A 19,533-nucleotide genomic window follows, 5' to 3' on the forward strand; every position below is an offset into this window, starting at 1 on the left:
TAGGACCTCTTACTATAAATAACCAGAAAACTGAACAAAATTATTTTCAGACACTGGAAAATTGTAAGCTCAAGATATAGACCCTGAGTTAATCCATATATATAAATTAGCAGATAAGGACTTATTATCTTATTTATTAAGATAATCAGATATTAATAATCTTATTTATTATTTTTATTTATTTATTTTGAGTAGAGTGCCTTGCCATCACAGCTCACAGCAACCTCAAATTCTTGGGCTTAAGTAATTCTCTTGCCTCAGCCTCCCCAGTAGCTGGGACTACAGGCACCCGCCACAACACCCAACTATTTTTTTGTGGCTGTTGTCATTGTTGTTTAGCAGGCCCAGGCTGGGTTCAAACCCACTTGCTTTGGTGTATGTGGCCAATGCTCTAACCACTGAACTACGGGCACCAAGCCAGATAAGGACTTTAAATCAGCTACCATAGGTATTTTCAAGGACTTACAGGAAAACAGAAACTCAATAAGCAAAAAGTTAAGAATTTTGAGTAGAGAAATAAAAATTATAAAAGAGAAGTAGAAATTTTAAAAGTAAAAATTTACAGTAGCATAAATTCATTGTGAAAGCAAAAATGAGATAGGATATTACAGTCAAAGAACTTGAAGGACAATCCAGGTAAATTAACCAATCAAAAGAAAGGAGGAAAAAAAAGATTATAAATAAAATAAAAGGACCTTAATAGACTATGGAATAATATCCAATAGTCTAACATTTACATACCTGGGGTCCTAGAAGGAAAGAGAGAATGGGGTAGAAAAGATATTTGAAAAAATAGTTTTTAGATATCCTACACTGGTAGATAATATGATCCCATGGATACAAGAAGCTCAGCAAATGCTAAGCAGGATAAATATAAAGAAAAGCGTATCTAGGCACATCATGGTCCAATTAGTGGGAAAAAAACATAAAAAGAAAACACCAACTGACCACAGACAGAGTAAGACATTGAATATACAGAAACAGAAGAAATGGAATTCCAAGGAAAACAATGACATTTAAATGCTGAAATAAGAAAAAAATTGTTAACCCTAAATTCCATATTCAGTAAACTATTCTTGACATATGGGGGTGAAATAAAGACATTTTCAGATGAACAAAACTGGAAAGAATTTGTCACCAGCAGACTTACACAGCAAAAAATACCCATGGAAGTTTTCCAGTCTGAATTATACAAGACAGAAACTCAGATTTACAGAAAGGAATAAAGATAAAAATGATATATGTATGAGAAAATATAAAATACTAGCTTATCTTAGTTTTTTCTTATTTTATATTTCCTTAAGAGACAAATGAATGTTGAAACAAAAATTACATCATTGTAATATGGGGTTTATAATATATGTAGAAGAACATTAAAATCATAGAAAAGACCAATAAGGGTATAAATAAAATTACTGTAAGGTTCTTACGCTTGTGATATATGACATATAAAGTGAAACATTAATTCTCAGTAGACTGTAACAAATTAAATGTCCATATTATAATTGTTAAAGTAACTACTTAAAAATTACAAAGAAATTTAGATAAAAAGCCAGAAGAAATAAATGCTACAAAACAGCTGATGAATCCAAAAGTGGTAAGAAAAGAGAAACAAAAAATAGATCGAAACATAAGAAAAAAATTGCAAGATGACAGACTTAACTCCTACCAGATCAATGTAAATGAATAAAACACTAATTAAAAAGCAGAGAGTGTCACAACAGATTAAAAAAAAGAACGCCTACAAAGATAAATGTATACCCACAAATGAGTTGAAAATAAAAGGATAGAAAAAAGATACAGCATGCAAATGGTAAACACAGAAAGCTGGTGCGGCTAGATGAACATTAGAAAAACTGGACATTCAGACAAGGACCAGTACCAGTGATAAAGAGGGCATTTTGTAATGATAAGTGTGCTTCAAAAAGGAAAACAATAATCTTGAAAGTATATATACCTAATAAGAGAACACCAAAATAACATGAATACTGACAAAAGGGTAAGTAGACAAATCCACAATCATAGTTAAGAGATTTTAACTCCCTCTCGGTTAATAAATATAACTAGTAGATTATAAAGATAAAACTAGATTTGAGATACTATCAAAAAATTTGATATAACATCTGCACTAACATATGTAAATACATATTCTTTTAAGTATACACTTGAAGCATATGCTTAAATAGTACCATAAAATGAGCTGTGAAACAACTTATTAATTTGAAAAGGCAAAAGATTCTCACATGGAATATTCCCTGAGCAGAATAGAATTTTAAGTTATAGATCAACAACAGTATATCTAGAAGAACACAAAAATATTTAGTTGGCTTGGCACCTATAGCATAGAGGTTATGGCACCAGCCACATACACCGAGTCCTGCAGGTTCAAACCCAGCCTGGGCCAGCTAAATAACAATGACAATTGCAACAAAAAATAGCTTGGCATTGTGGCGGGCATCTTTAGTCCCAGCTACTTGGGAGGCTGAGGCAAGAGAATCACTTAAGCCCAAGAGTTTGAGGTTTCTGTGAGCTGTGACACTACAGCACTCTACTGAGGGCCGCATAGAGAGACTCTTGTCTCAAAAAAAAATAAAATAAAATAAACATCTCATTCTAAATAATGCTCTAAATAATACTCCATATAACAAGAGAAATCACAAGGAAAATTAGAAAACATCTTTAACTGAAAAATATTGGAAAAAAAACAAAGCAAAAGTTGGCTCTTTAAAAAATTGCAAACCCCTTGCAAGACTTTCTTGAAGCAGAAGCCGAGAAGGAAGAAAGGAGGAGAACAACAATAACTGGAAAGAAAATAAAAGTGACCAATATAAGACACAAGGAATGAGATACAACTACAGATACTACAGATATCAGAATAAGAGAAACATAAACAATGTTATGCCAATAATTTCAACAATATCTTTATTCTTCAGGGAAGGCAAAGAAAAGCCATAAAACAGTACATATAATACGATTAGATGATGCTCTACAACTGGCAAAACGAATGAATGCTTACGAAATCAGATCGACAGTCATACCTGGGGCAGCAGGTGAAAAGAGTGGAATTGTCTACAAAGGGATACAAAGGATATTTCTAGAGTGATGGAAATGTTCTACTTCTTCTTTTTTTTTTTTACTTGATGATGTGGTTTTAATTGTACTCTTTCCCCAAAAAAGCATCTTCTTTCCAAGTTAAAATAAAAAAGACAAGGCATGATGGCCTCTGTTCCCTGAAGGGGACAGTGATCTTGGTGCTGGCGGAGGCTATCTGGGCTTCTTTCCAGGCCTGCTTGGATGGTCCCAGCACTGAGGCACACCCGGTGCAAGGCAGGTTGTCCTCTCCAGAACCCCCTGGGCCTAATCCCAACCCCTTTGGAAAGGCTGAGCTTCTGTCGTCCTTTGGATGTGGGCAGCCACCTGGATGCGCACAGCCACTCAGGTGGACACGATGCCACTCTTCTCACCTTTGTCCTTGAGGAACTTGGCCATGCTGGAGAAGTACTTCTGGTTGGCCTCGGCCATGTTCTTCTCTGCTGCTTGTGGGTTCATAATCTCCAAGGCCTACAGCCGGGTGAAGGACACACTAGGGGCTGCCCCCAAGAACGGATGCGGTGGACTTCTCACCATACAAACACTCCGCTTCTGCAGGGTACGCTGCAGTGTCTTAGAGTTCCCAGCCTTGGTAGTCTCAGCTGTACATGCCCACTCCCTGACTTGCCCACGTGGCCCAGGATGAAGCCCAGGTCTTCCTGGTAGGCGTCCTCCTCAATCTCTGTGAAGCTCATGCAGTTGGCCTATGTCCAGATCTCTGTCAAGCCCAGCTGCTCCTTCATCTTGCCATACCTGCAGCCACCTCGCTTCTATGGCTGGCCATCCAGGGGTGCAGGCAATAGCTTCACTTGCTGCACAGGCAGCGGCTCCTGCCACTTGTCAAATTCGTGCTCTATCTCATCCTTCAGTTTGTAGCTCACCTTCCCCTCTGTGCTTTCATGAAAACTGTCCACGCGGGCTGCCAATTTCTGCCTGAGATCCAGAGGCAGCGACTGCACAATGATAGATGTAGCTGGTGTGGGGCAGCTCAGAGGTAGATGAGAAGCCAGGCAGTGTCTTGCGCTGGGTGCCAAGAAGCATTCTGTTGCAGGCGGGCATCTTGGAGAGGTTGGTCAGGCTGCCAGCCACACCCATGATCTTGGCAGCTGTGGACTCCCCAATAATGATGGACAGGTTGGGCACAATGAAGGATATGCAGGACTCCACTAACTAGTAGATGTGGTGCTTTGAGGCATTCAGCTCCAGCGCCATGTTGCAGGCCTCCTTCAGTGGCTCCAGCTCCTCTTCTGACAGCTGGTGCCTCAGTGGTTAAGGCAGTGACACTGACAACCATGACAGTGGCATTGGTCAGGATATGCTGCAGGTTCTCGTTGTTCTTGCATTTGCCCAGGCATTGCCCTATTCCTTGACTGTATGGATGTAATCCAGCGCATTGGGGACCAAGGACTACAGCTTAGGAAACTCTTCAAGTACTTACCCGGGATAAACTTACAGATGATGTTCAGCTCATTCTCCATCTCCAGTCAGGTCATTGGCGTTGACAACTGAGCCAGTCCTCTGGGGCTGCCTCCACTGGCCCCATCACTTCTGAAGCTTTGGCTTGCTTGCTGATATACTCCTCAATCGTCATCATAATCTCAGCAAACATCTTGCTGTCCCCTATCTTGGCAATGCTCTTGACTGAATCCCCAGAAAGATCCAGTTGTGTCTCCTGCACATCCTCAATTGCCGGCTCCTCTTCTTCCTCCCTATAGCTTCCTCTTCTTCCTTCTCTTCTGCCTCTTCTAGGTCAGATAAGAGTTCTTCTGACAGACATGTCTCAAGGCCTCTTCTCTGCCAGCACAGGACGGTTTCTATGAAATAAGCTTCCTGAGAGCGGTTGTGGCTTCTTGATGATGTGCCACACTTTGAGACAAAGCTACTCTCTGACTGGCCCACGCCATGTGCGCTCCTGGCCACGTTTGGAACAACTTTACCGGTGTCTACCTCTTGGCAAAGAAGCCATAAGCAGGAAAGAGGACTGGCAGCTTACTGGACTCACGGCCCTGGATGGACTGAGCCTGCTAAGCAGAGAACCGAGTGATGAGACAAGCATATAGATGGTGATAACTCAGACAATTGGTGGTGGGCTTAGAAGAGAAAACAAGGCCTTTAAGTAGGGACTGGGGTAAAAATGGGGGGTGGAAGGAAAGGAAAGAAGTGTTCTACTTCTTGATTAGAGGAGTGGTTACAGGTATATACAAACAGTCAAACCCATCACAGTGTACACTTAACACCTGAATTTTACTGAATGAACATATACCTCATGAAGTTTATATTTTAAAAAGTCAATGAAAAAAACCACAGAAGTGAGAACCAATGTGATTTCATCTATTTATTTATAATTTTTTTTTTTTTTTTTTTGAGACAGAATCTTACTCTGTTGCCTTCAGTAGAGTTCTATGGCATCATAGCTCACAGCAACCTCAAACTTTTGGGCTCAAGCAATTCCCTTGCCTCAGCCTCCCAAGTAGCTGGGACTACAGACACACACAACAACGCCCAGCTATTTTTTAGAGATGGGTTCTCACTCTTGCTCAGGCTGGTCTAAAACTCGTGAGCTAAAGCATTCCACCCGCCTCAGGCCCCCAAGTGCTGGGATTACAGGTGTGAGCCACCACGCCCAGCATCAAGGTGATGTTAATCAGAAATTTTAAAATTATTTTTGCTGGTGATTACTTTGTGAGAATTACATACAAAAATGGAAAAAGAATTTGGGGGCAAGACACAATTATAAGAGAGACTTTACCTAACAAATGCAATCAGTGTAACCTGGTATCTTGTACCCTCGATGAATTCTCAACAATAAAAAAAAAAAAATGAAAAAAAGAATATTAAAAATATTTAAAAATTTTAAAAGTTCCTCAAAAAATACTTCAATTCTATTTTGTACTTTCTTAGAATAAGAAGTATAAACTATGTGATCAAGGAGTATAGCATCATTTCAGGATACAAAATTAATACCCACAAATCAGTAGCCTTCATATATGCCAACAATCATCAAGCTGAAAATAAAATCAAAGACTATTCCTTTTACAATAGCACCAAAGAAGATGAAATACCTGGGAATATATCTAACACAAGACGTGAAAGATCTCTATGAAGAGAATTATGAAACTTTGAGAAAGGAAATAGTAGAAGATGTCAACAAATGGAAGAACATACCATGCTCCTGGCCGGGAAGAGTCAACACAGTTAAAATGTCCATATTACCCAAAGCAATATATAGATGTAAAGGAATCTCCATCAAAGAAACAATGTCATACTTTAAAAACTTGAAAAAACAGTACTTCGATTCATATGGAACCAGAAAGAACCCCAAATAGCAAATACAGTTCTTAGGAATAAAAATAAATCTGGAGGCATCACATTGACAGATTTCAGGTTATACTACAAGGCTATAGCTACAGTGATCAAACCTCACCATAGTCCTGGCACAAAAATAGAGATGTAGATCTATGGACTAGGATAGAGAATCTAAAGATGAACCCAACCACATATTGTCATTTAATCCTCAATAAGCCTAACAAAAACATGCACTGGGGAAAAGAATCCTTATTTAACAAATGGTGCTGAGAAAACTGGTTATCCACATGTAGAAGACTGAAACTGGACATGCACCTCTCACCACGGACAAAAATTGATTCTTATTGAATAAAATATTTAAATTTAAGACACGAAACCAAAAAAATCTAGAGGAGAGTGTGGGGAAACACTTGAAGATACTGGCCTGGGAAAAAACTTTATGAGGAAGACTTCCCCCCCACACCCAGCAATTGCAGCAACACTAAAACTAAATAACTGGGATTTGATCAAGCTACAAAGCTTTTGTGAAGCTAAGGGTACCACAAACAAAGCAAACAGACAGCCTTTGGAATGGGAAAAGATTCTTGCATGTTATGAATCTGACAAAGGCCTGATAACTAGAATGTACAGAGAACTCAAATTAAATAAGAAGAAAAGTTCAAATGACCCCCTCTACAAGTGGGCAAGAGATTTGAACAGAAACTTCTCCAAGGATAACAGACGAATGGCCAACAAACACATGAAAAAATGCTCATAATCTTTAATCATCAGAGAAATGCAAATCAAAAACATTCTAAGATACTACCTAACCCCAGCAAGATTAGCCCACGTCACAAACTCCCAAAATACCAGATGCTGGCATGGATGTGGAGAAAAGGGAACACTTTTACACTGCTGGTGGGATCGCAAGCTAATACAGCCCTTTTGGAGAAGAGTATGGAGAATCCTCAAAGATCTAAAAGTAGACCTTCCATTTGATCCTGCAATCCCATCAGTAGGTATCTACCCAGAAGAACAAAACTCATTACCACAAAGACATTTGCACTAGAATGTTTATTGAGGCTCAATTCATAATTGCCAAGTCATGGAAGCAGCCTAAGTGCCCATCAATCCACAAATGGATCAACAAACTATGGCATATGTATACCATGGAATACTGTTCAGCCAATAAAAAGATGGAGACTTTACATCTTTTACATTTACCTGGATGGAGTTGAAATACATTTTTCTTAAAGTATCACAAGAATGAAAAAGTAAATATCCAATGTACTCCACACTAATATGAAATCAACATATAAACAATTATGAGCTCATAAGAACACTAAAACACTAATATAGTCTAGTTCAGGGGTAGAGGGAAGCAAGAAGGGGGAGAGGGGAGGATGACTGGCAGAAGGAGGGAGGGCAGAGGAGGGATCTCACCTAATGTGAGGGTATATAACATGCCACCTAGATGAGGGGTTCTTCTAGAAATGGAACTTTCCTTTGGAAGTGAGAACAATGTAACCTAAAAATTGTACCCTTATGTTAATTTGGAAGAAAAAATAAAGAAATATAAACTGTGAGTAAGAAGTAGGCAGGATGCTTCATATATTATACTTCCCAAAGGCTGTGTCTTTTTTTTTTTTTTTTGAGACAGTCTCAAGCTGTTGCCCTGGGTGGAGTGCTGTGGCATCATAGCTCACAGCAACCTCCAACTCTTCAGCTCAAGTGATCCTCCTGCCTCAGTTTTTCTATTTTTAGTACAGACAGGGTCTTGCTTTTGCTCAGGCTGGTTTTAAACTCATGAGCTCAAGCACTCCACCTGCCTCGGCCTCTATGAGTGCTAGGATTACAGGCAAGAGCCACCACGCCCGGCCAAGACTGTGTCTTTTTATTTATGATAAAATCTAGCACAGTGCCCTGGCAGTAAACAGCTGTTTAACAGCTGTTACAACTGAAAAAGCAAGCACTAACAAGATGACACCTGTGCTGACCCCAAAGATGTAAAGGAGTTACTTGGGCAAAGGGCATTCCAGGCAGATTCAAAAGCTTCCACAGCGCCATCTGCAGGGAACTTCAAGTAATGCTACACGGCTGGAGAATGCATTGTAAGGGAAAATGAGACAGCAGAGGCACAGGCAAGGGTCTCAGGAAGGACCTTTTAAAAAATAAGGATTAAGGGATTTATACTTTATCTCAAAGATGAGGGGAAGCCACTGAAGGATTTTAACTGAGCAGGACCACAACCAAATTAGCACCTTTACAAGATCATTTTGGCCATAGGGTGGCCAATGGCTTGCAGGGACACCTGCTGATAGAAATCACGTGGAGGGCAACGGTCCTAGGAGGAGCACTCAGGATGGAGGAAGATATATCAGACACAGGAAAGAGGTCTTGCAAGAACTCTCAAGACTTGTTCAGTGATTTTTGTAAAGGTGAGAAAAAGAAGGAATCAAATATGACTCCTGGGTTTCAAACTTCAATGTCTAAAAGGATGGACCTGCTGTTAGTAGAGATAAAGAATACATCAACTTACATTTGAAAGTTGATACTGCACTAAATTTTTAAAAATTAATACAAACAAAAGAAGAGGCTGCCTCAGATAGTAGAGATACATATCTCTGAGAAAAATATCAAAATCTTAAATTCACAGAAAGGAGTAAGAGTTAAAGAAAATCCTGTCTAACATATGTTGATGAATGAATAATCAAAGAATAAAACAGAAGGCAATTCACTAACAAGAGAGCCATCTACTGCCTTGTAAGAATAGTGCAGCAATGAAATGTCACAAAAAATGTAGAAGATGACTTGTTGACCCGTACACATTATACATGTATTCACAAAATATGTGTCACCTCATACAAAAAGATGCCAAGCAGTTAGCACTTTTAATAACAGCTAAATGCTTTCGCTTACTCATTTCTCCTAAAAACATCAATATAAAACATCATTTGAATATAAAACACTTACCTGCCATCATTGCTATCATACTGGCTTTGTAGACATTAGTAAGAGATCCAAGTTCTCCTGTGGCTAATATGGTTTTCAGATGAACCTCGCCACAGGCTTTGCGAAACTGACGAATCTCATCATACAGGGCTGGGAAGAAAATGATTGAGGAGGTTACAAAGCAAGCGAGTGATAACATAACTTGGCAGCCGTTTAGAGCTGGTGGAACCCACTTCAGATTTAGGAAACATAAAACACTTGTCACTTTCTAAAAATCACCCCAATTTAATATTGCCTAGAGCATTCTGTCGCAGTTCACATTCTGTTATAAGGAATACTTACTTTGTTACCATGAAACTGTTTCTAAGCCCTGGCCTGAGGTCCAGAGTCATGGAGCTTTTTAAATATCATTATAATGACATGCAAATTATAAATAATTTCTGCCTTTTCCAAATGATAGTTATGTATAAGAAAAACCAAACTTAGCTACCATATGTATAGTGGTATGCTACTTTGCAAAGTAATGAAAAGTCCTTATTAATTCCATTCAATATGTAATAAATTCTTTTGTTGGAATATAAAGCAGACTTTTCTTGAGAGCTCTGCTAATGATAATAAAGACATCAACAGCTTGCCCTGCTACCTACCAGACTATGTGTCTACATATCCCGATGAAAAAATGTTGAGCCTGGGCAGGTAGTGTTAAAGACGTGCACAAAGCCAACTGTAGAGGGGTTCCGAAGTGCAGCCTTGAGTCTATGAAGCTCTGAACCCCTGACCCCAGACCCAGGTACCATTCTGGCTTTCTAGGGCACCACATAGCACCCAGAGCATCCTGATTGAAAATACACACACAAAGCACAACATAAAATTGAGGGGAGAAACATTTCATATTCAATAGGATCTTAGTAAACTAGTAAAACCAATATAATGAGCATTACATTTTTGAAAACTAGATCTAAACAGTCCTTTGTCAGTGATTCCAGTGGATTTGGCCTTTACCCCGTATCAGGCTGGCTATGCCACTTACTGAACTGAGACTATGGTCGTACTGTAGGGACCAAGGCTTTTTCTTTCCTTTGTATGTCTGTGTCTTTCATAGAAAGTAGTTTTATAAGCATGTGAACTAAATTCAAATCAGAGAAACATTTATAATAAGGATTAGGCCAAACAATTTTTAATGCTAAGATGAGAGTTCTATAATTCATAGGTATACTAAAGTATACATAAAAGACTAAATATTAGGGGTGGCACCTATGGCTCAAAGGAGTAGGGCACTGGCCCCATATAGCAGAGGGGGCGGGTTCAAACCCAGCCCCGGCCAAAAACTGCAAAAAAGAAAAAACAAAAACAAAAAAAACCCCTAAATTTTAGTCTTAAGCAAACTCAGTCAAAATCATAAAAATTATAACTAACAAAATAAAATTTGCCTCTGGAATCCTAGAAAACCAAATTTAACTTTAAGCTAAAAGTGAAAATTGAATATAAATAGAAGCAAATATTCTATTCCAAGATGCTTGTTGAGAGTTTGTTGCCTCCGAGAGATGGTACCCACAAAAGGTTCTGCAAGAAATGATTGTCTATATTCACAAATCCGTAAAAATAGGCAGTTTTGAGTATTAGAAATGAGTTGAGATGCCACATTGCCTAAAATACCCTAGCCATCTACCTAACCTGGGAGAAAATCATCTTATCTATACTTCAAATATGACAACCTGTGTAAGAATGTTAGAAACATCTACAGACTATGTAGCAATAACAATTTATATTCACCTAACTCAGAGAATGAATCTTGGACAATCCTTGAGTTACTGAAATCTAAAAAAAGAAAATTGTTCTCTAAGAAAAAATGACCAAGAAACCTCCTGGTCTAAAAATTCCAGAATGCTAATCTAGCATTAACCTGAGATTTAATTAATGATTTTCTTCCACAATACAGTATTGTCATTAAACACAGGCAAATGTAGATTTAAAAACCCAACTCCATCACTTCCTATGGGATCTTAGGCAAGTTATTTCCCTCAGCCTCATTTCTGTCCCTAAAGTGTCAATAATAACATTTACTTTACAAAGTTATTATGAGGATTAGAAGAGAATACATACATACATACATATATATATATAGCACTTGCCTGATATATGCACTCAAAAAATTAATCACTATTATTAAGTTTAGAATTCTAGCACAGTGAGTTTCTATAGGTGTTGTGTGATAAAAGTCAAATCTTTTTTTTGAGACAGAGTCTTATTTTGTCACCCTTGGTAGAGTGCTGTGGCATCACAGCTCAAAACAACCTCAAATTCCTAGGCTCAAGCGATTCTCTTGTCTCAGCCTCCAAAGTAGCTGGGACGACAGGCACCTGCCACAACACGCGGTTATTTTTAGAGACAAGGTCTTGCTCTGACTCAGATTGGTCTTGAACCTGTGAGCTCAGGCAATCCACCCACTCTGGCCTCCCAGAGTGCTAGAATTACAGGTGTGAGCTATTGTGCCCGCCTTATTTCATGGCCTGAACCAACTCATCATACCAAACCAAAACTTTGTTGTATGGATTAGTGCTTATAATCAGTGAGCCATCAGATAAGATCTGAAAATATTTTATTACAGCACTTGGTAAGTGAATTTTGATCTATAAAACAAATTCCTGAAACACTGATTACCACCATATTTATGAAAAAAACTACCACCCTTTTTCTAAAGAGTACTACCTTTTGATACCCAGTGAATTTCTTTAAGTACAGTCAAAATTAACAAGGGAAAAAACCAAATCTATCTTATGACTCAGCCACTTACCAGCCATGTGGAAGATATGCTCTTTATCCATGACCCAAACAGAATGAACCAAAACTGGCCATTTAGAGCTTAACCAGGTTTAACAAATACGCAACCAATGCCTTCTGATTCTTTAACTGCCAATTTCTAAAACCATTTCACTGACCTATTTCGCCACATAACAGGATCAAGTTTTTCTGAGAAAAATCTTAATCTTTACTGTCCAAAAAGTACTTATTTCAAAGTCCAAAAGTACTTATCTCATTCTGTCACCATCCTGCCTGGAATATACCAGAACAATTAAATCAAAAAGCTTACCAAATCCAGTCCGTTCATGCATGTGACCTGGGTTCCATCAGGGGATTACTTCTACCCAGGCCTTTAAATCTTAGAGTGATGCAAAGATGAAGAAACACTTAGAGATTTTCTCTATTACTGTAGCATCAACAACAGTTGCAGTTCTAAAAGCCCAGCAGCCAGCTACCAACCAACAGCACAGTACCTGGGCTGGCCAGAGGCAGCAGCAACCACGGTGGCCTTGCGACCAAACTTCCTGTGGCACAATCTGACTATATCCTCTGTGCCTCCATCTCTCTTAGTCCGCCTGCTTGTCTTACGGAACCCCTGGTTCTCTGGGCTTCCTACTTACTGAGCTACGTTATGTTCCCCTAATACATCTCCTTTCAGCTTAACTTAATCAGAATTTCTTTCATTAGTTTGCAACTCATCAATATTTACTGAGGAAGTCTGGTATAGTGGAACAACAGGGTGGGTTGCCTTGATCACCTGGGTTCATACCTAAGCTTTACCAAATTAGTGGTAAATTAATTTGTTGTTTGATTTGGGCAAGTTACCTAACTCTTAACCTTTGTCTTAAGTTCCTCATTTATAAAATGGGAGTAATAGAAGTACATACACTTCACAGAGTCAGCTATTCTGAGCACTAAATAGGTTAATACATATAAAGTGGTAATAATGGTATCGAGCGCATAGTTAATGCTCCAGGAATGTTGGCAACTTGTCTTTCCAGTTGTTGGCGGAGTGGTGGTGGTGATGTTGTCACTGCTATCCCCCAGAGCTAGGCTCAGCATGCAGAGGGGCTTAACAAAGCAGAGGACATGGTATGATCTCTTTCTTAAAAAACATAAAAACCAAACCTCTTTGGTACACTAGAAGAGCAGTCTAGGGGAAAAGTTTACAATGTATCACAAACAATTTTGTTTTTAAACTCAGAACCCATGCTCCTTTGACTTGCAGGGACTCTTGAGATAAGACAGTTTTTGCTACTTACTAGTTATGTAAACATTTAGGAATTACTCAATTTCTCCAAGCCTAATTACTTAGGGAGGCTCCATTTGCTCACAAACTTCTGTGAAGATTAAATACTACATTGGCTAGAAAAGAGGCAGGCATAGAGTAAGCATTTAATGATTCAATACTAATTTTCTGTATTTCTGCTTATTATACTTCCAGAAATGCAAAAACAACTTTTAAAACACGACAAAGCAAGTGCTGTTCTCATACTTGTGAAAGCACAATTAGAATTTGCAGATCTTACATATAAGAAAAAATAGACCACTTTACTCCAAGGTGAGCCATGGAAATCACAAAGAAGCACTATCAGTGTTTAGGTAGTTTTGATATTGACCTTAACAATACAATGAGAGATACCTTGGAAACTAGATAGATTATACATACAAATCAAAGTAACATGATACCTGAAATATAACCCAGTTAATATTAAATTACATCCTTTAACAACTGACACTTTCCTTTCAATATAAATGAGCAAGTCAAGGTTAAAACGAATGGGCAGATTTCCCCTATGTTAGCAGGAAAGGACAGCAGCAGGGTATGGATTTATATGATTGTTGGACTAAACATGTGAAGGAAGTTACAAGTGAACTAGTAAGTTAAAGATCCCCATTTCAAAAAATTCTTCATGAGGAACAGTTACTCAAAAGAATGAGCAATCCCTTAAGTTTTCAAAGTTTCTTCCTTTAAAAATGCTCAACATGTTTTCTGCATACTATTTAACTATCCCTTGTGAGGTATTTATTTGGCAGTTCCTTCCACATTTCAGACATGAAAAGTGAAATGCGGAAAGATGAATGACTTGCTCAAAATCTTATCGTGGGTGGTGCCTGTGGCTCAGTGAGTAGGGCGCCGGCCCCATATACTGAGGGTGGCGGGTTCAAACCCAGTCCTGGCCGAACTGCAACAACAAACAAAAATAGCCGGGCGTTGTGGCGGGCGCCTGTAGTCCCAGCTGCTCGGGAGGCTGAGGCAAGAGAATCGCGTAAGCCCTAGAACTAGAGGTTGCTGTGAGTCCTGTGACTTCATGGCACTCTACCGAGGGCGGTTAAGTGAGACTCTGTCTCTACAAAAAACAACAACAACAACAACAAAAATCTTTTCGTGAATCAGTGGTAGACCAGAGAGGAGAATTCGCATCTTCGGCTGTGGAATAAAATTTGTTTCCCCAAACTTTCTTGCCTCTGTCCCAGCACATACTCACACACATGAAACTTCTTATTCTTAAGAAGATAAAACCAAGTATTTGCAGTGGAGTTATCAAAACTTGGAACTTTAAACATGTCAATGCCCATCTAATTGAAGCTACTCACTTGGCAGCTGGGCATTATCATTCTAGGATCTGGTTTCCATTCTTCTAGGGAAAAAAATGTGTACAATGAAAAGTCTCAAGGTAATTCAAAACCTTAAGATACTTACTTTTACACAATTTAATATGCTAAAAATTATCTACAAATTGCTTCGTTAGCATTCTAGATGGGAACAGAACAAGGTCTTCATGTTGTGGCAAAGTGTGTACAGTTTGAATCAGAAATTTTTAGCCCTTGCCTGGCCACTAATTAGCTATGTTACTTGGGAGGAAAGTTACTGTACCTCCCCAAGCCTCATTTTTCTCCTCAAGATTAGGTAGGAGAGCTTTACTTTTACAGCCCAAACGCTTCTCAAATTCTGGAAATAAATACAAAAGTAATTATTTAAATGACCATGAAGTCAGTGATCTAACTCTTACTTTCTCCTCAGATCCGCCTTTAATAATAAGCACATATAAAATGAAGATATATTTTTATTTACTCTAAAGGCTTAAATTGTCATAACTAAGACCAAATAGCCTCTTGTTGTTGCCCTAGAAGGACGATTTGAATTCTGTTTGGGGGAGCTCTCAGCCAGGGAGGAGGGGCAGCAGAGTACCCTCAGCCATATCCTGCCACGAAGCGGGAAGGACACATGGGACCGGCATGTCACTGGGGCCTGGGCAAACTCTTGGCAGGTATAATGCCAGATCAGGGGTGTAAGGAAGTGAGGTGGGGCTTGCAGTAGAACCTGCCAGGGAAAGTGAGGCACCCCCTTGACAGTGAATACTTTATGGGCACAGCAGTAGTACTGGGCCAGAGAGACAGGGACCTAGAGACTGTCATGTAAAAGGCAATAGCTCAAATAGGCATATATTGATCAGAAAGATGAATACACTCAAGATAAAGGGACAATAGGAATAAGATTTCTCATTGACAAGAAAGAGGGGTCTAAATATGGAAAGAAGGAAGTTGAGATTAGATCACACCATGTTGGATCGCAATAGAGGTTATCAGTGTGAACTCATTGGTTCTAAGAGAGATAGGTGGATGGTTTAATGAAGAAACAAATGTAGACATGTGTGTGTGTGTATGTGTATGCGTGTGCTATGTCTATGTCTACATTCATGTATTTCCTAAATCTGCTTGCTGAGAGAGCCTGGAAACAATAATATCCCAATAGAAATGAGTATACCCAGTACCCTGATCTTGGTTTCTAAATACAATTCATCAATAAAGGGAACCAGAACTCTTTGGAAAGATGACTGCTCCCAGTGCTAAAGTAGAGAACTCATATAGATAAACATGAAATATAAAAACAAAGATGTGCTCAAAGCATGACAGGAACATTATAACGTCATAGGAGCCAGTTTGAAGCAGCACCCACTAACCAAATTTGAGATAATTTGATTATCAAAATATTCAAATTGAGTAAAATAGGAATTATGAGTCCTTATGAATAGAAAAGAAGGAAAGAGGGGGGAAGAGAGAGAGCGAGGGAGGAAAGGAAGAGAAGGTAATGCCAACTAATAAGTATATAAGAAATGATGGAGGCTTGGCACCTGTAGCACAGTGGTTACAGTGCCAGCCACATGCACCAAGGCTGCCAGGTTCGAACCCCGCCCGGGCCTGTTAAAACAACAATGCCAACTACAACAACAACAACAAAATAGCCGGGTGTTGTGGTGGGCACCTGTAGTCCCAGCTACTTGGGAGGCCGAGGCAAGAGAATCGCTTAAGCCTACGAGTTTAAGGTTACTGTGAGCTGTGATGCCAAGCACTCTACCAAGGGTGACATAGTGAGACTCTGTCTCAAAAAAAAAAAAAAAAAGAAGAAGAAGAAGAGGAAATGATGGAATCAGTAAATCACCACCTGGCAATTATCAGAGTAATAAGCAAAGAATTATCAGTGGATGCTAAAACAGTGAATACAAGTTAGATGAGGTACAGGATATTAACATAGTTTCAAAATATCTCCACTCATAATCTGTGTTAATTACTTACTAACATGCAAAATGCTTATTAAATTGACAATGGAGAAACTTGGCAGAAAACACCTTAACCAAGTAAAGAGTGACATCACCAATAGCGGGACAAACTTACAGGGTGTTAAACAGTGCACTGAGAAGAGCAGAGAAATCTGGGGCATGCTGCCAAAAATGTATAGCCTGAACTGAATCATGGAAAAACATCAAACAACCCCAAATTAAACAATTTTATAAAATAACAGGCCTGTAAGCTTAAAGACAAGGAAGCCCAAGGACTGTTCCAGATTGAAGCATACTAGAGACGATGTAACAAATGATCCTAGACTTAATGAAAAGCACTACTGGAACAATCTACAAAATAGGAACAATGTGTAGATTTAGGGGTAGTACAGTATCAGTGTTAATTTCCAGATTTTGATGGTGTACTGTGGCTTGGTACAAAGTGTCCTCTTTTTTGTTTGTTTTTTCTCTTATTCTGTTTTATTGGGAAACACACTGAAGTGTTTAAGAATTAATGGGTCAAAAGGTCTGCAATTTAATCTCAAATTGATCAGAAAAAAATTATGCATCTACATGATATATATATGTACATATGTGTGTATTATATATCACATATCTATGTACTCACACAGAATAAGAATAAATCAAAAAAGGAAATGGGGTCGAATTTTATAATTGGGGAATTTGAGAGATGAGTAAACTGCAGTTTGTGTATTAATTTTACAACTTTTATGTAAGTTTAAAACTATTCAAAAGTAAAAGTTAAAAAGATATGTTTGATATGTTACTGTAATGTGATTGGCATCCAGGTATTTTTCTTATGGGAAGGACTTTGAGACTATCAACCACTCTGTGGTTTTTAAAACTAAAACAATGTAATTATGTACGGTACATGTTATTTTGTAACTTGCTTCTCCCCCCCCAATATATCACAACATCCTTCCATATTAAATATAGGCCTACAACTCAATTTTTAATTGTGCAATCTCCTATAACAAGGACATAAAATCATTTTATTATTGGATATTCAAGGATTCAGACTCTTTGCTATCACAAATACTTCAGTAAATGTTCTCATAGTTAAATCTTCACAAACATCACGACCTTATTCCTAAAGCCTTTATTAATTTTTCTGTTTATGCACTCGCTCATCTGTAATACATGTTCATTGATAAAAATTCAAACATTTCAAAAACTGGAAATTTCCTACTTAGTTAAAAAAAGAAAGAACAATTCCTGCCATGTACCAGAGAAATAATGTGGAAGACAAATTATAAAAGATGCCTGACAAATGCAAATGGAATTCCAACACCACGACTGCAAATTAGTCAGAATAATGCAAAATTTAACAAAACACACAGCAGAGAAGTGGCTGACATAGTGATATCACATTAAAAACCTATTAATAAATATTTTGACTTATAATGAGGTTTTCAGGAGTATGAAAGTGGGTGTACTAGAGACCCTGGATACATTTCATTGGGGATATTTAATCAATATAGTGGCACAATCAGTAAAGGACTTGTCTCCTGTCTCCCCATGTCCCTTCTGCTACTGGCACATGGATGGGACTGACCTCCACCTGCCATTTCCGGCTGAAAAATGAGTGAGTTTATAACAGTAGAGTGTTCACTGGCTGGAACTCAGACTTGGCCATACTAGGAAAGGGTTGTGTGCACCAGAATGTAGATCCAACGGGCAGAGAAGAAGTGAAGGGGTCACACTGCACCTGTTTGAAACAGGATCCAAAACAAGTTGACAACTGTCTCCACCTTCTGTAACACTGCCCCATAAGTGATATAGCATCTCTATCTATAGCTTATATCTATCTATAGCTTTCTACTTTTCTCTATTTAATATACAAAATTGTTTCTTGTTTTTCTCTAGGTTCTACCTAAAAGGAAAGTATATTCTTAATCTTTAAGCAGCTGGCAATCTGTTAGGTTTTCTGGAAAAACACTGTTCTAGACATTAAAACAACTATGTTAGTAAAGCTTTCACATATAGAATTATGATTTAAAGACTACATTTCCTATCTAAAAGTCATGAAGTAGATTTCTTTTTATATTTCATGCTATTCAAAGGCACTTAAAAGATAATTGTTAAGGAACGTATCTAAGCAATTATTTTTTGAGTATCAAAAAGATGTTCAACACTACACAAGAATGGCCTGAAAATAACTCTTCAGATAATTATATGTACAGCAAAACACTTAATATAAAATTGTACAGTAACCTTTTAAACTAAAAAAGTCACAAAATGTTCAAGAACACAGTTTCATCCACCAAAGCAACTAATTAATCTTGCAAGATTACAACAGAAATGAGCTATACCACCAAGTAGTAAAATAACCTACAAGAGATAAAACATACACATTTTTGTCAATAGTATTTGATGTTTTGAAGAATCATAGCATAAAAATAAAAATAAAAACATACAGCTGTCATAACTATCTCCAGAATTTCTCTGTTACAAATGATCCCCCAAACAGAGAAATGACAGATTATAGATTATGTGATTTCTCCTTCCCAAAGTGCCCATAGAGTAAGAGATTGCTTTTCTAATAAGTTAATATGATTAACAAGCTCTACAAAAGGAACAAAAATACCAATTTCTTTTCAGAGATGTTCTTAATACCAACTTTACTGTGTAAAAAATAAGCAATTAAAACAAAACCAGGTTATTGCCTAGATTCAAGATTTTAGGATCCACATCATACAAAAAGAATGAAAATATTGTGGTTTGGCCACTAATATTTCATTCTCTGACCCTAAAACTCTTGATAGTTTTAGGAGGTATGTACTTCATAAACCAAGTAAACAAGCAAAGGAAGTAAAAAGTC

At 38.2% G+C, this 19,533-nt stretch overlaps 1 protein-coding gene and 1 pseudogene across 2 annotated transcripts in view; both read right to left on the reverse strand.

Annotated features, from left to right (window-relative positions):
- DERA (deoxyribose-phosphate aldolase) overlaps positions 1–19,533 on the reverse strand; it is a 143,296-nt gene that overhangs the window by 49,137 nt on the left and 74,626 nt on the right. Inside the window, exon 6 of one of the 2 annotated variants that reach the window (XM_053558084.1) lies at positions 9,349–9,477. The exons of the other annotated variant lie outside the window; for it this stretch is intronic. Within the exon in view, the coding sequence (XP_053414059.1) occupies positions 9,349–9,477 (129 nt within the window). The remainder of the gene's footprint in view (positions 1–9,348; positions 9,478–19,533) is intronic. 2 annotated transcript variants of the gene reach the window in all.
- Positions 3,398–4,780, reverse strand: LOC128562773 (U4/U6 small nuclear ribonucleoprotein Prp31-like; annotated as a pseudogene).

The sequence above is a fragment of the Nycticebus coucang genome, chromosome 12 (genome assembly GCF_027406575.1).
Source record: "Nycticebus coucang isolate mNycCou1 chromosome 12, mNycCou1.pri, whole genome shotgun sequence".
In the NCBI taxonomy this organism is placed as follows: domain Eukaryota; kingdom Metazoa; phylum Chordata; class Mammalia; order Primates; family Lorisidae; genus Nycticebus; species Nycticebus coucang.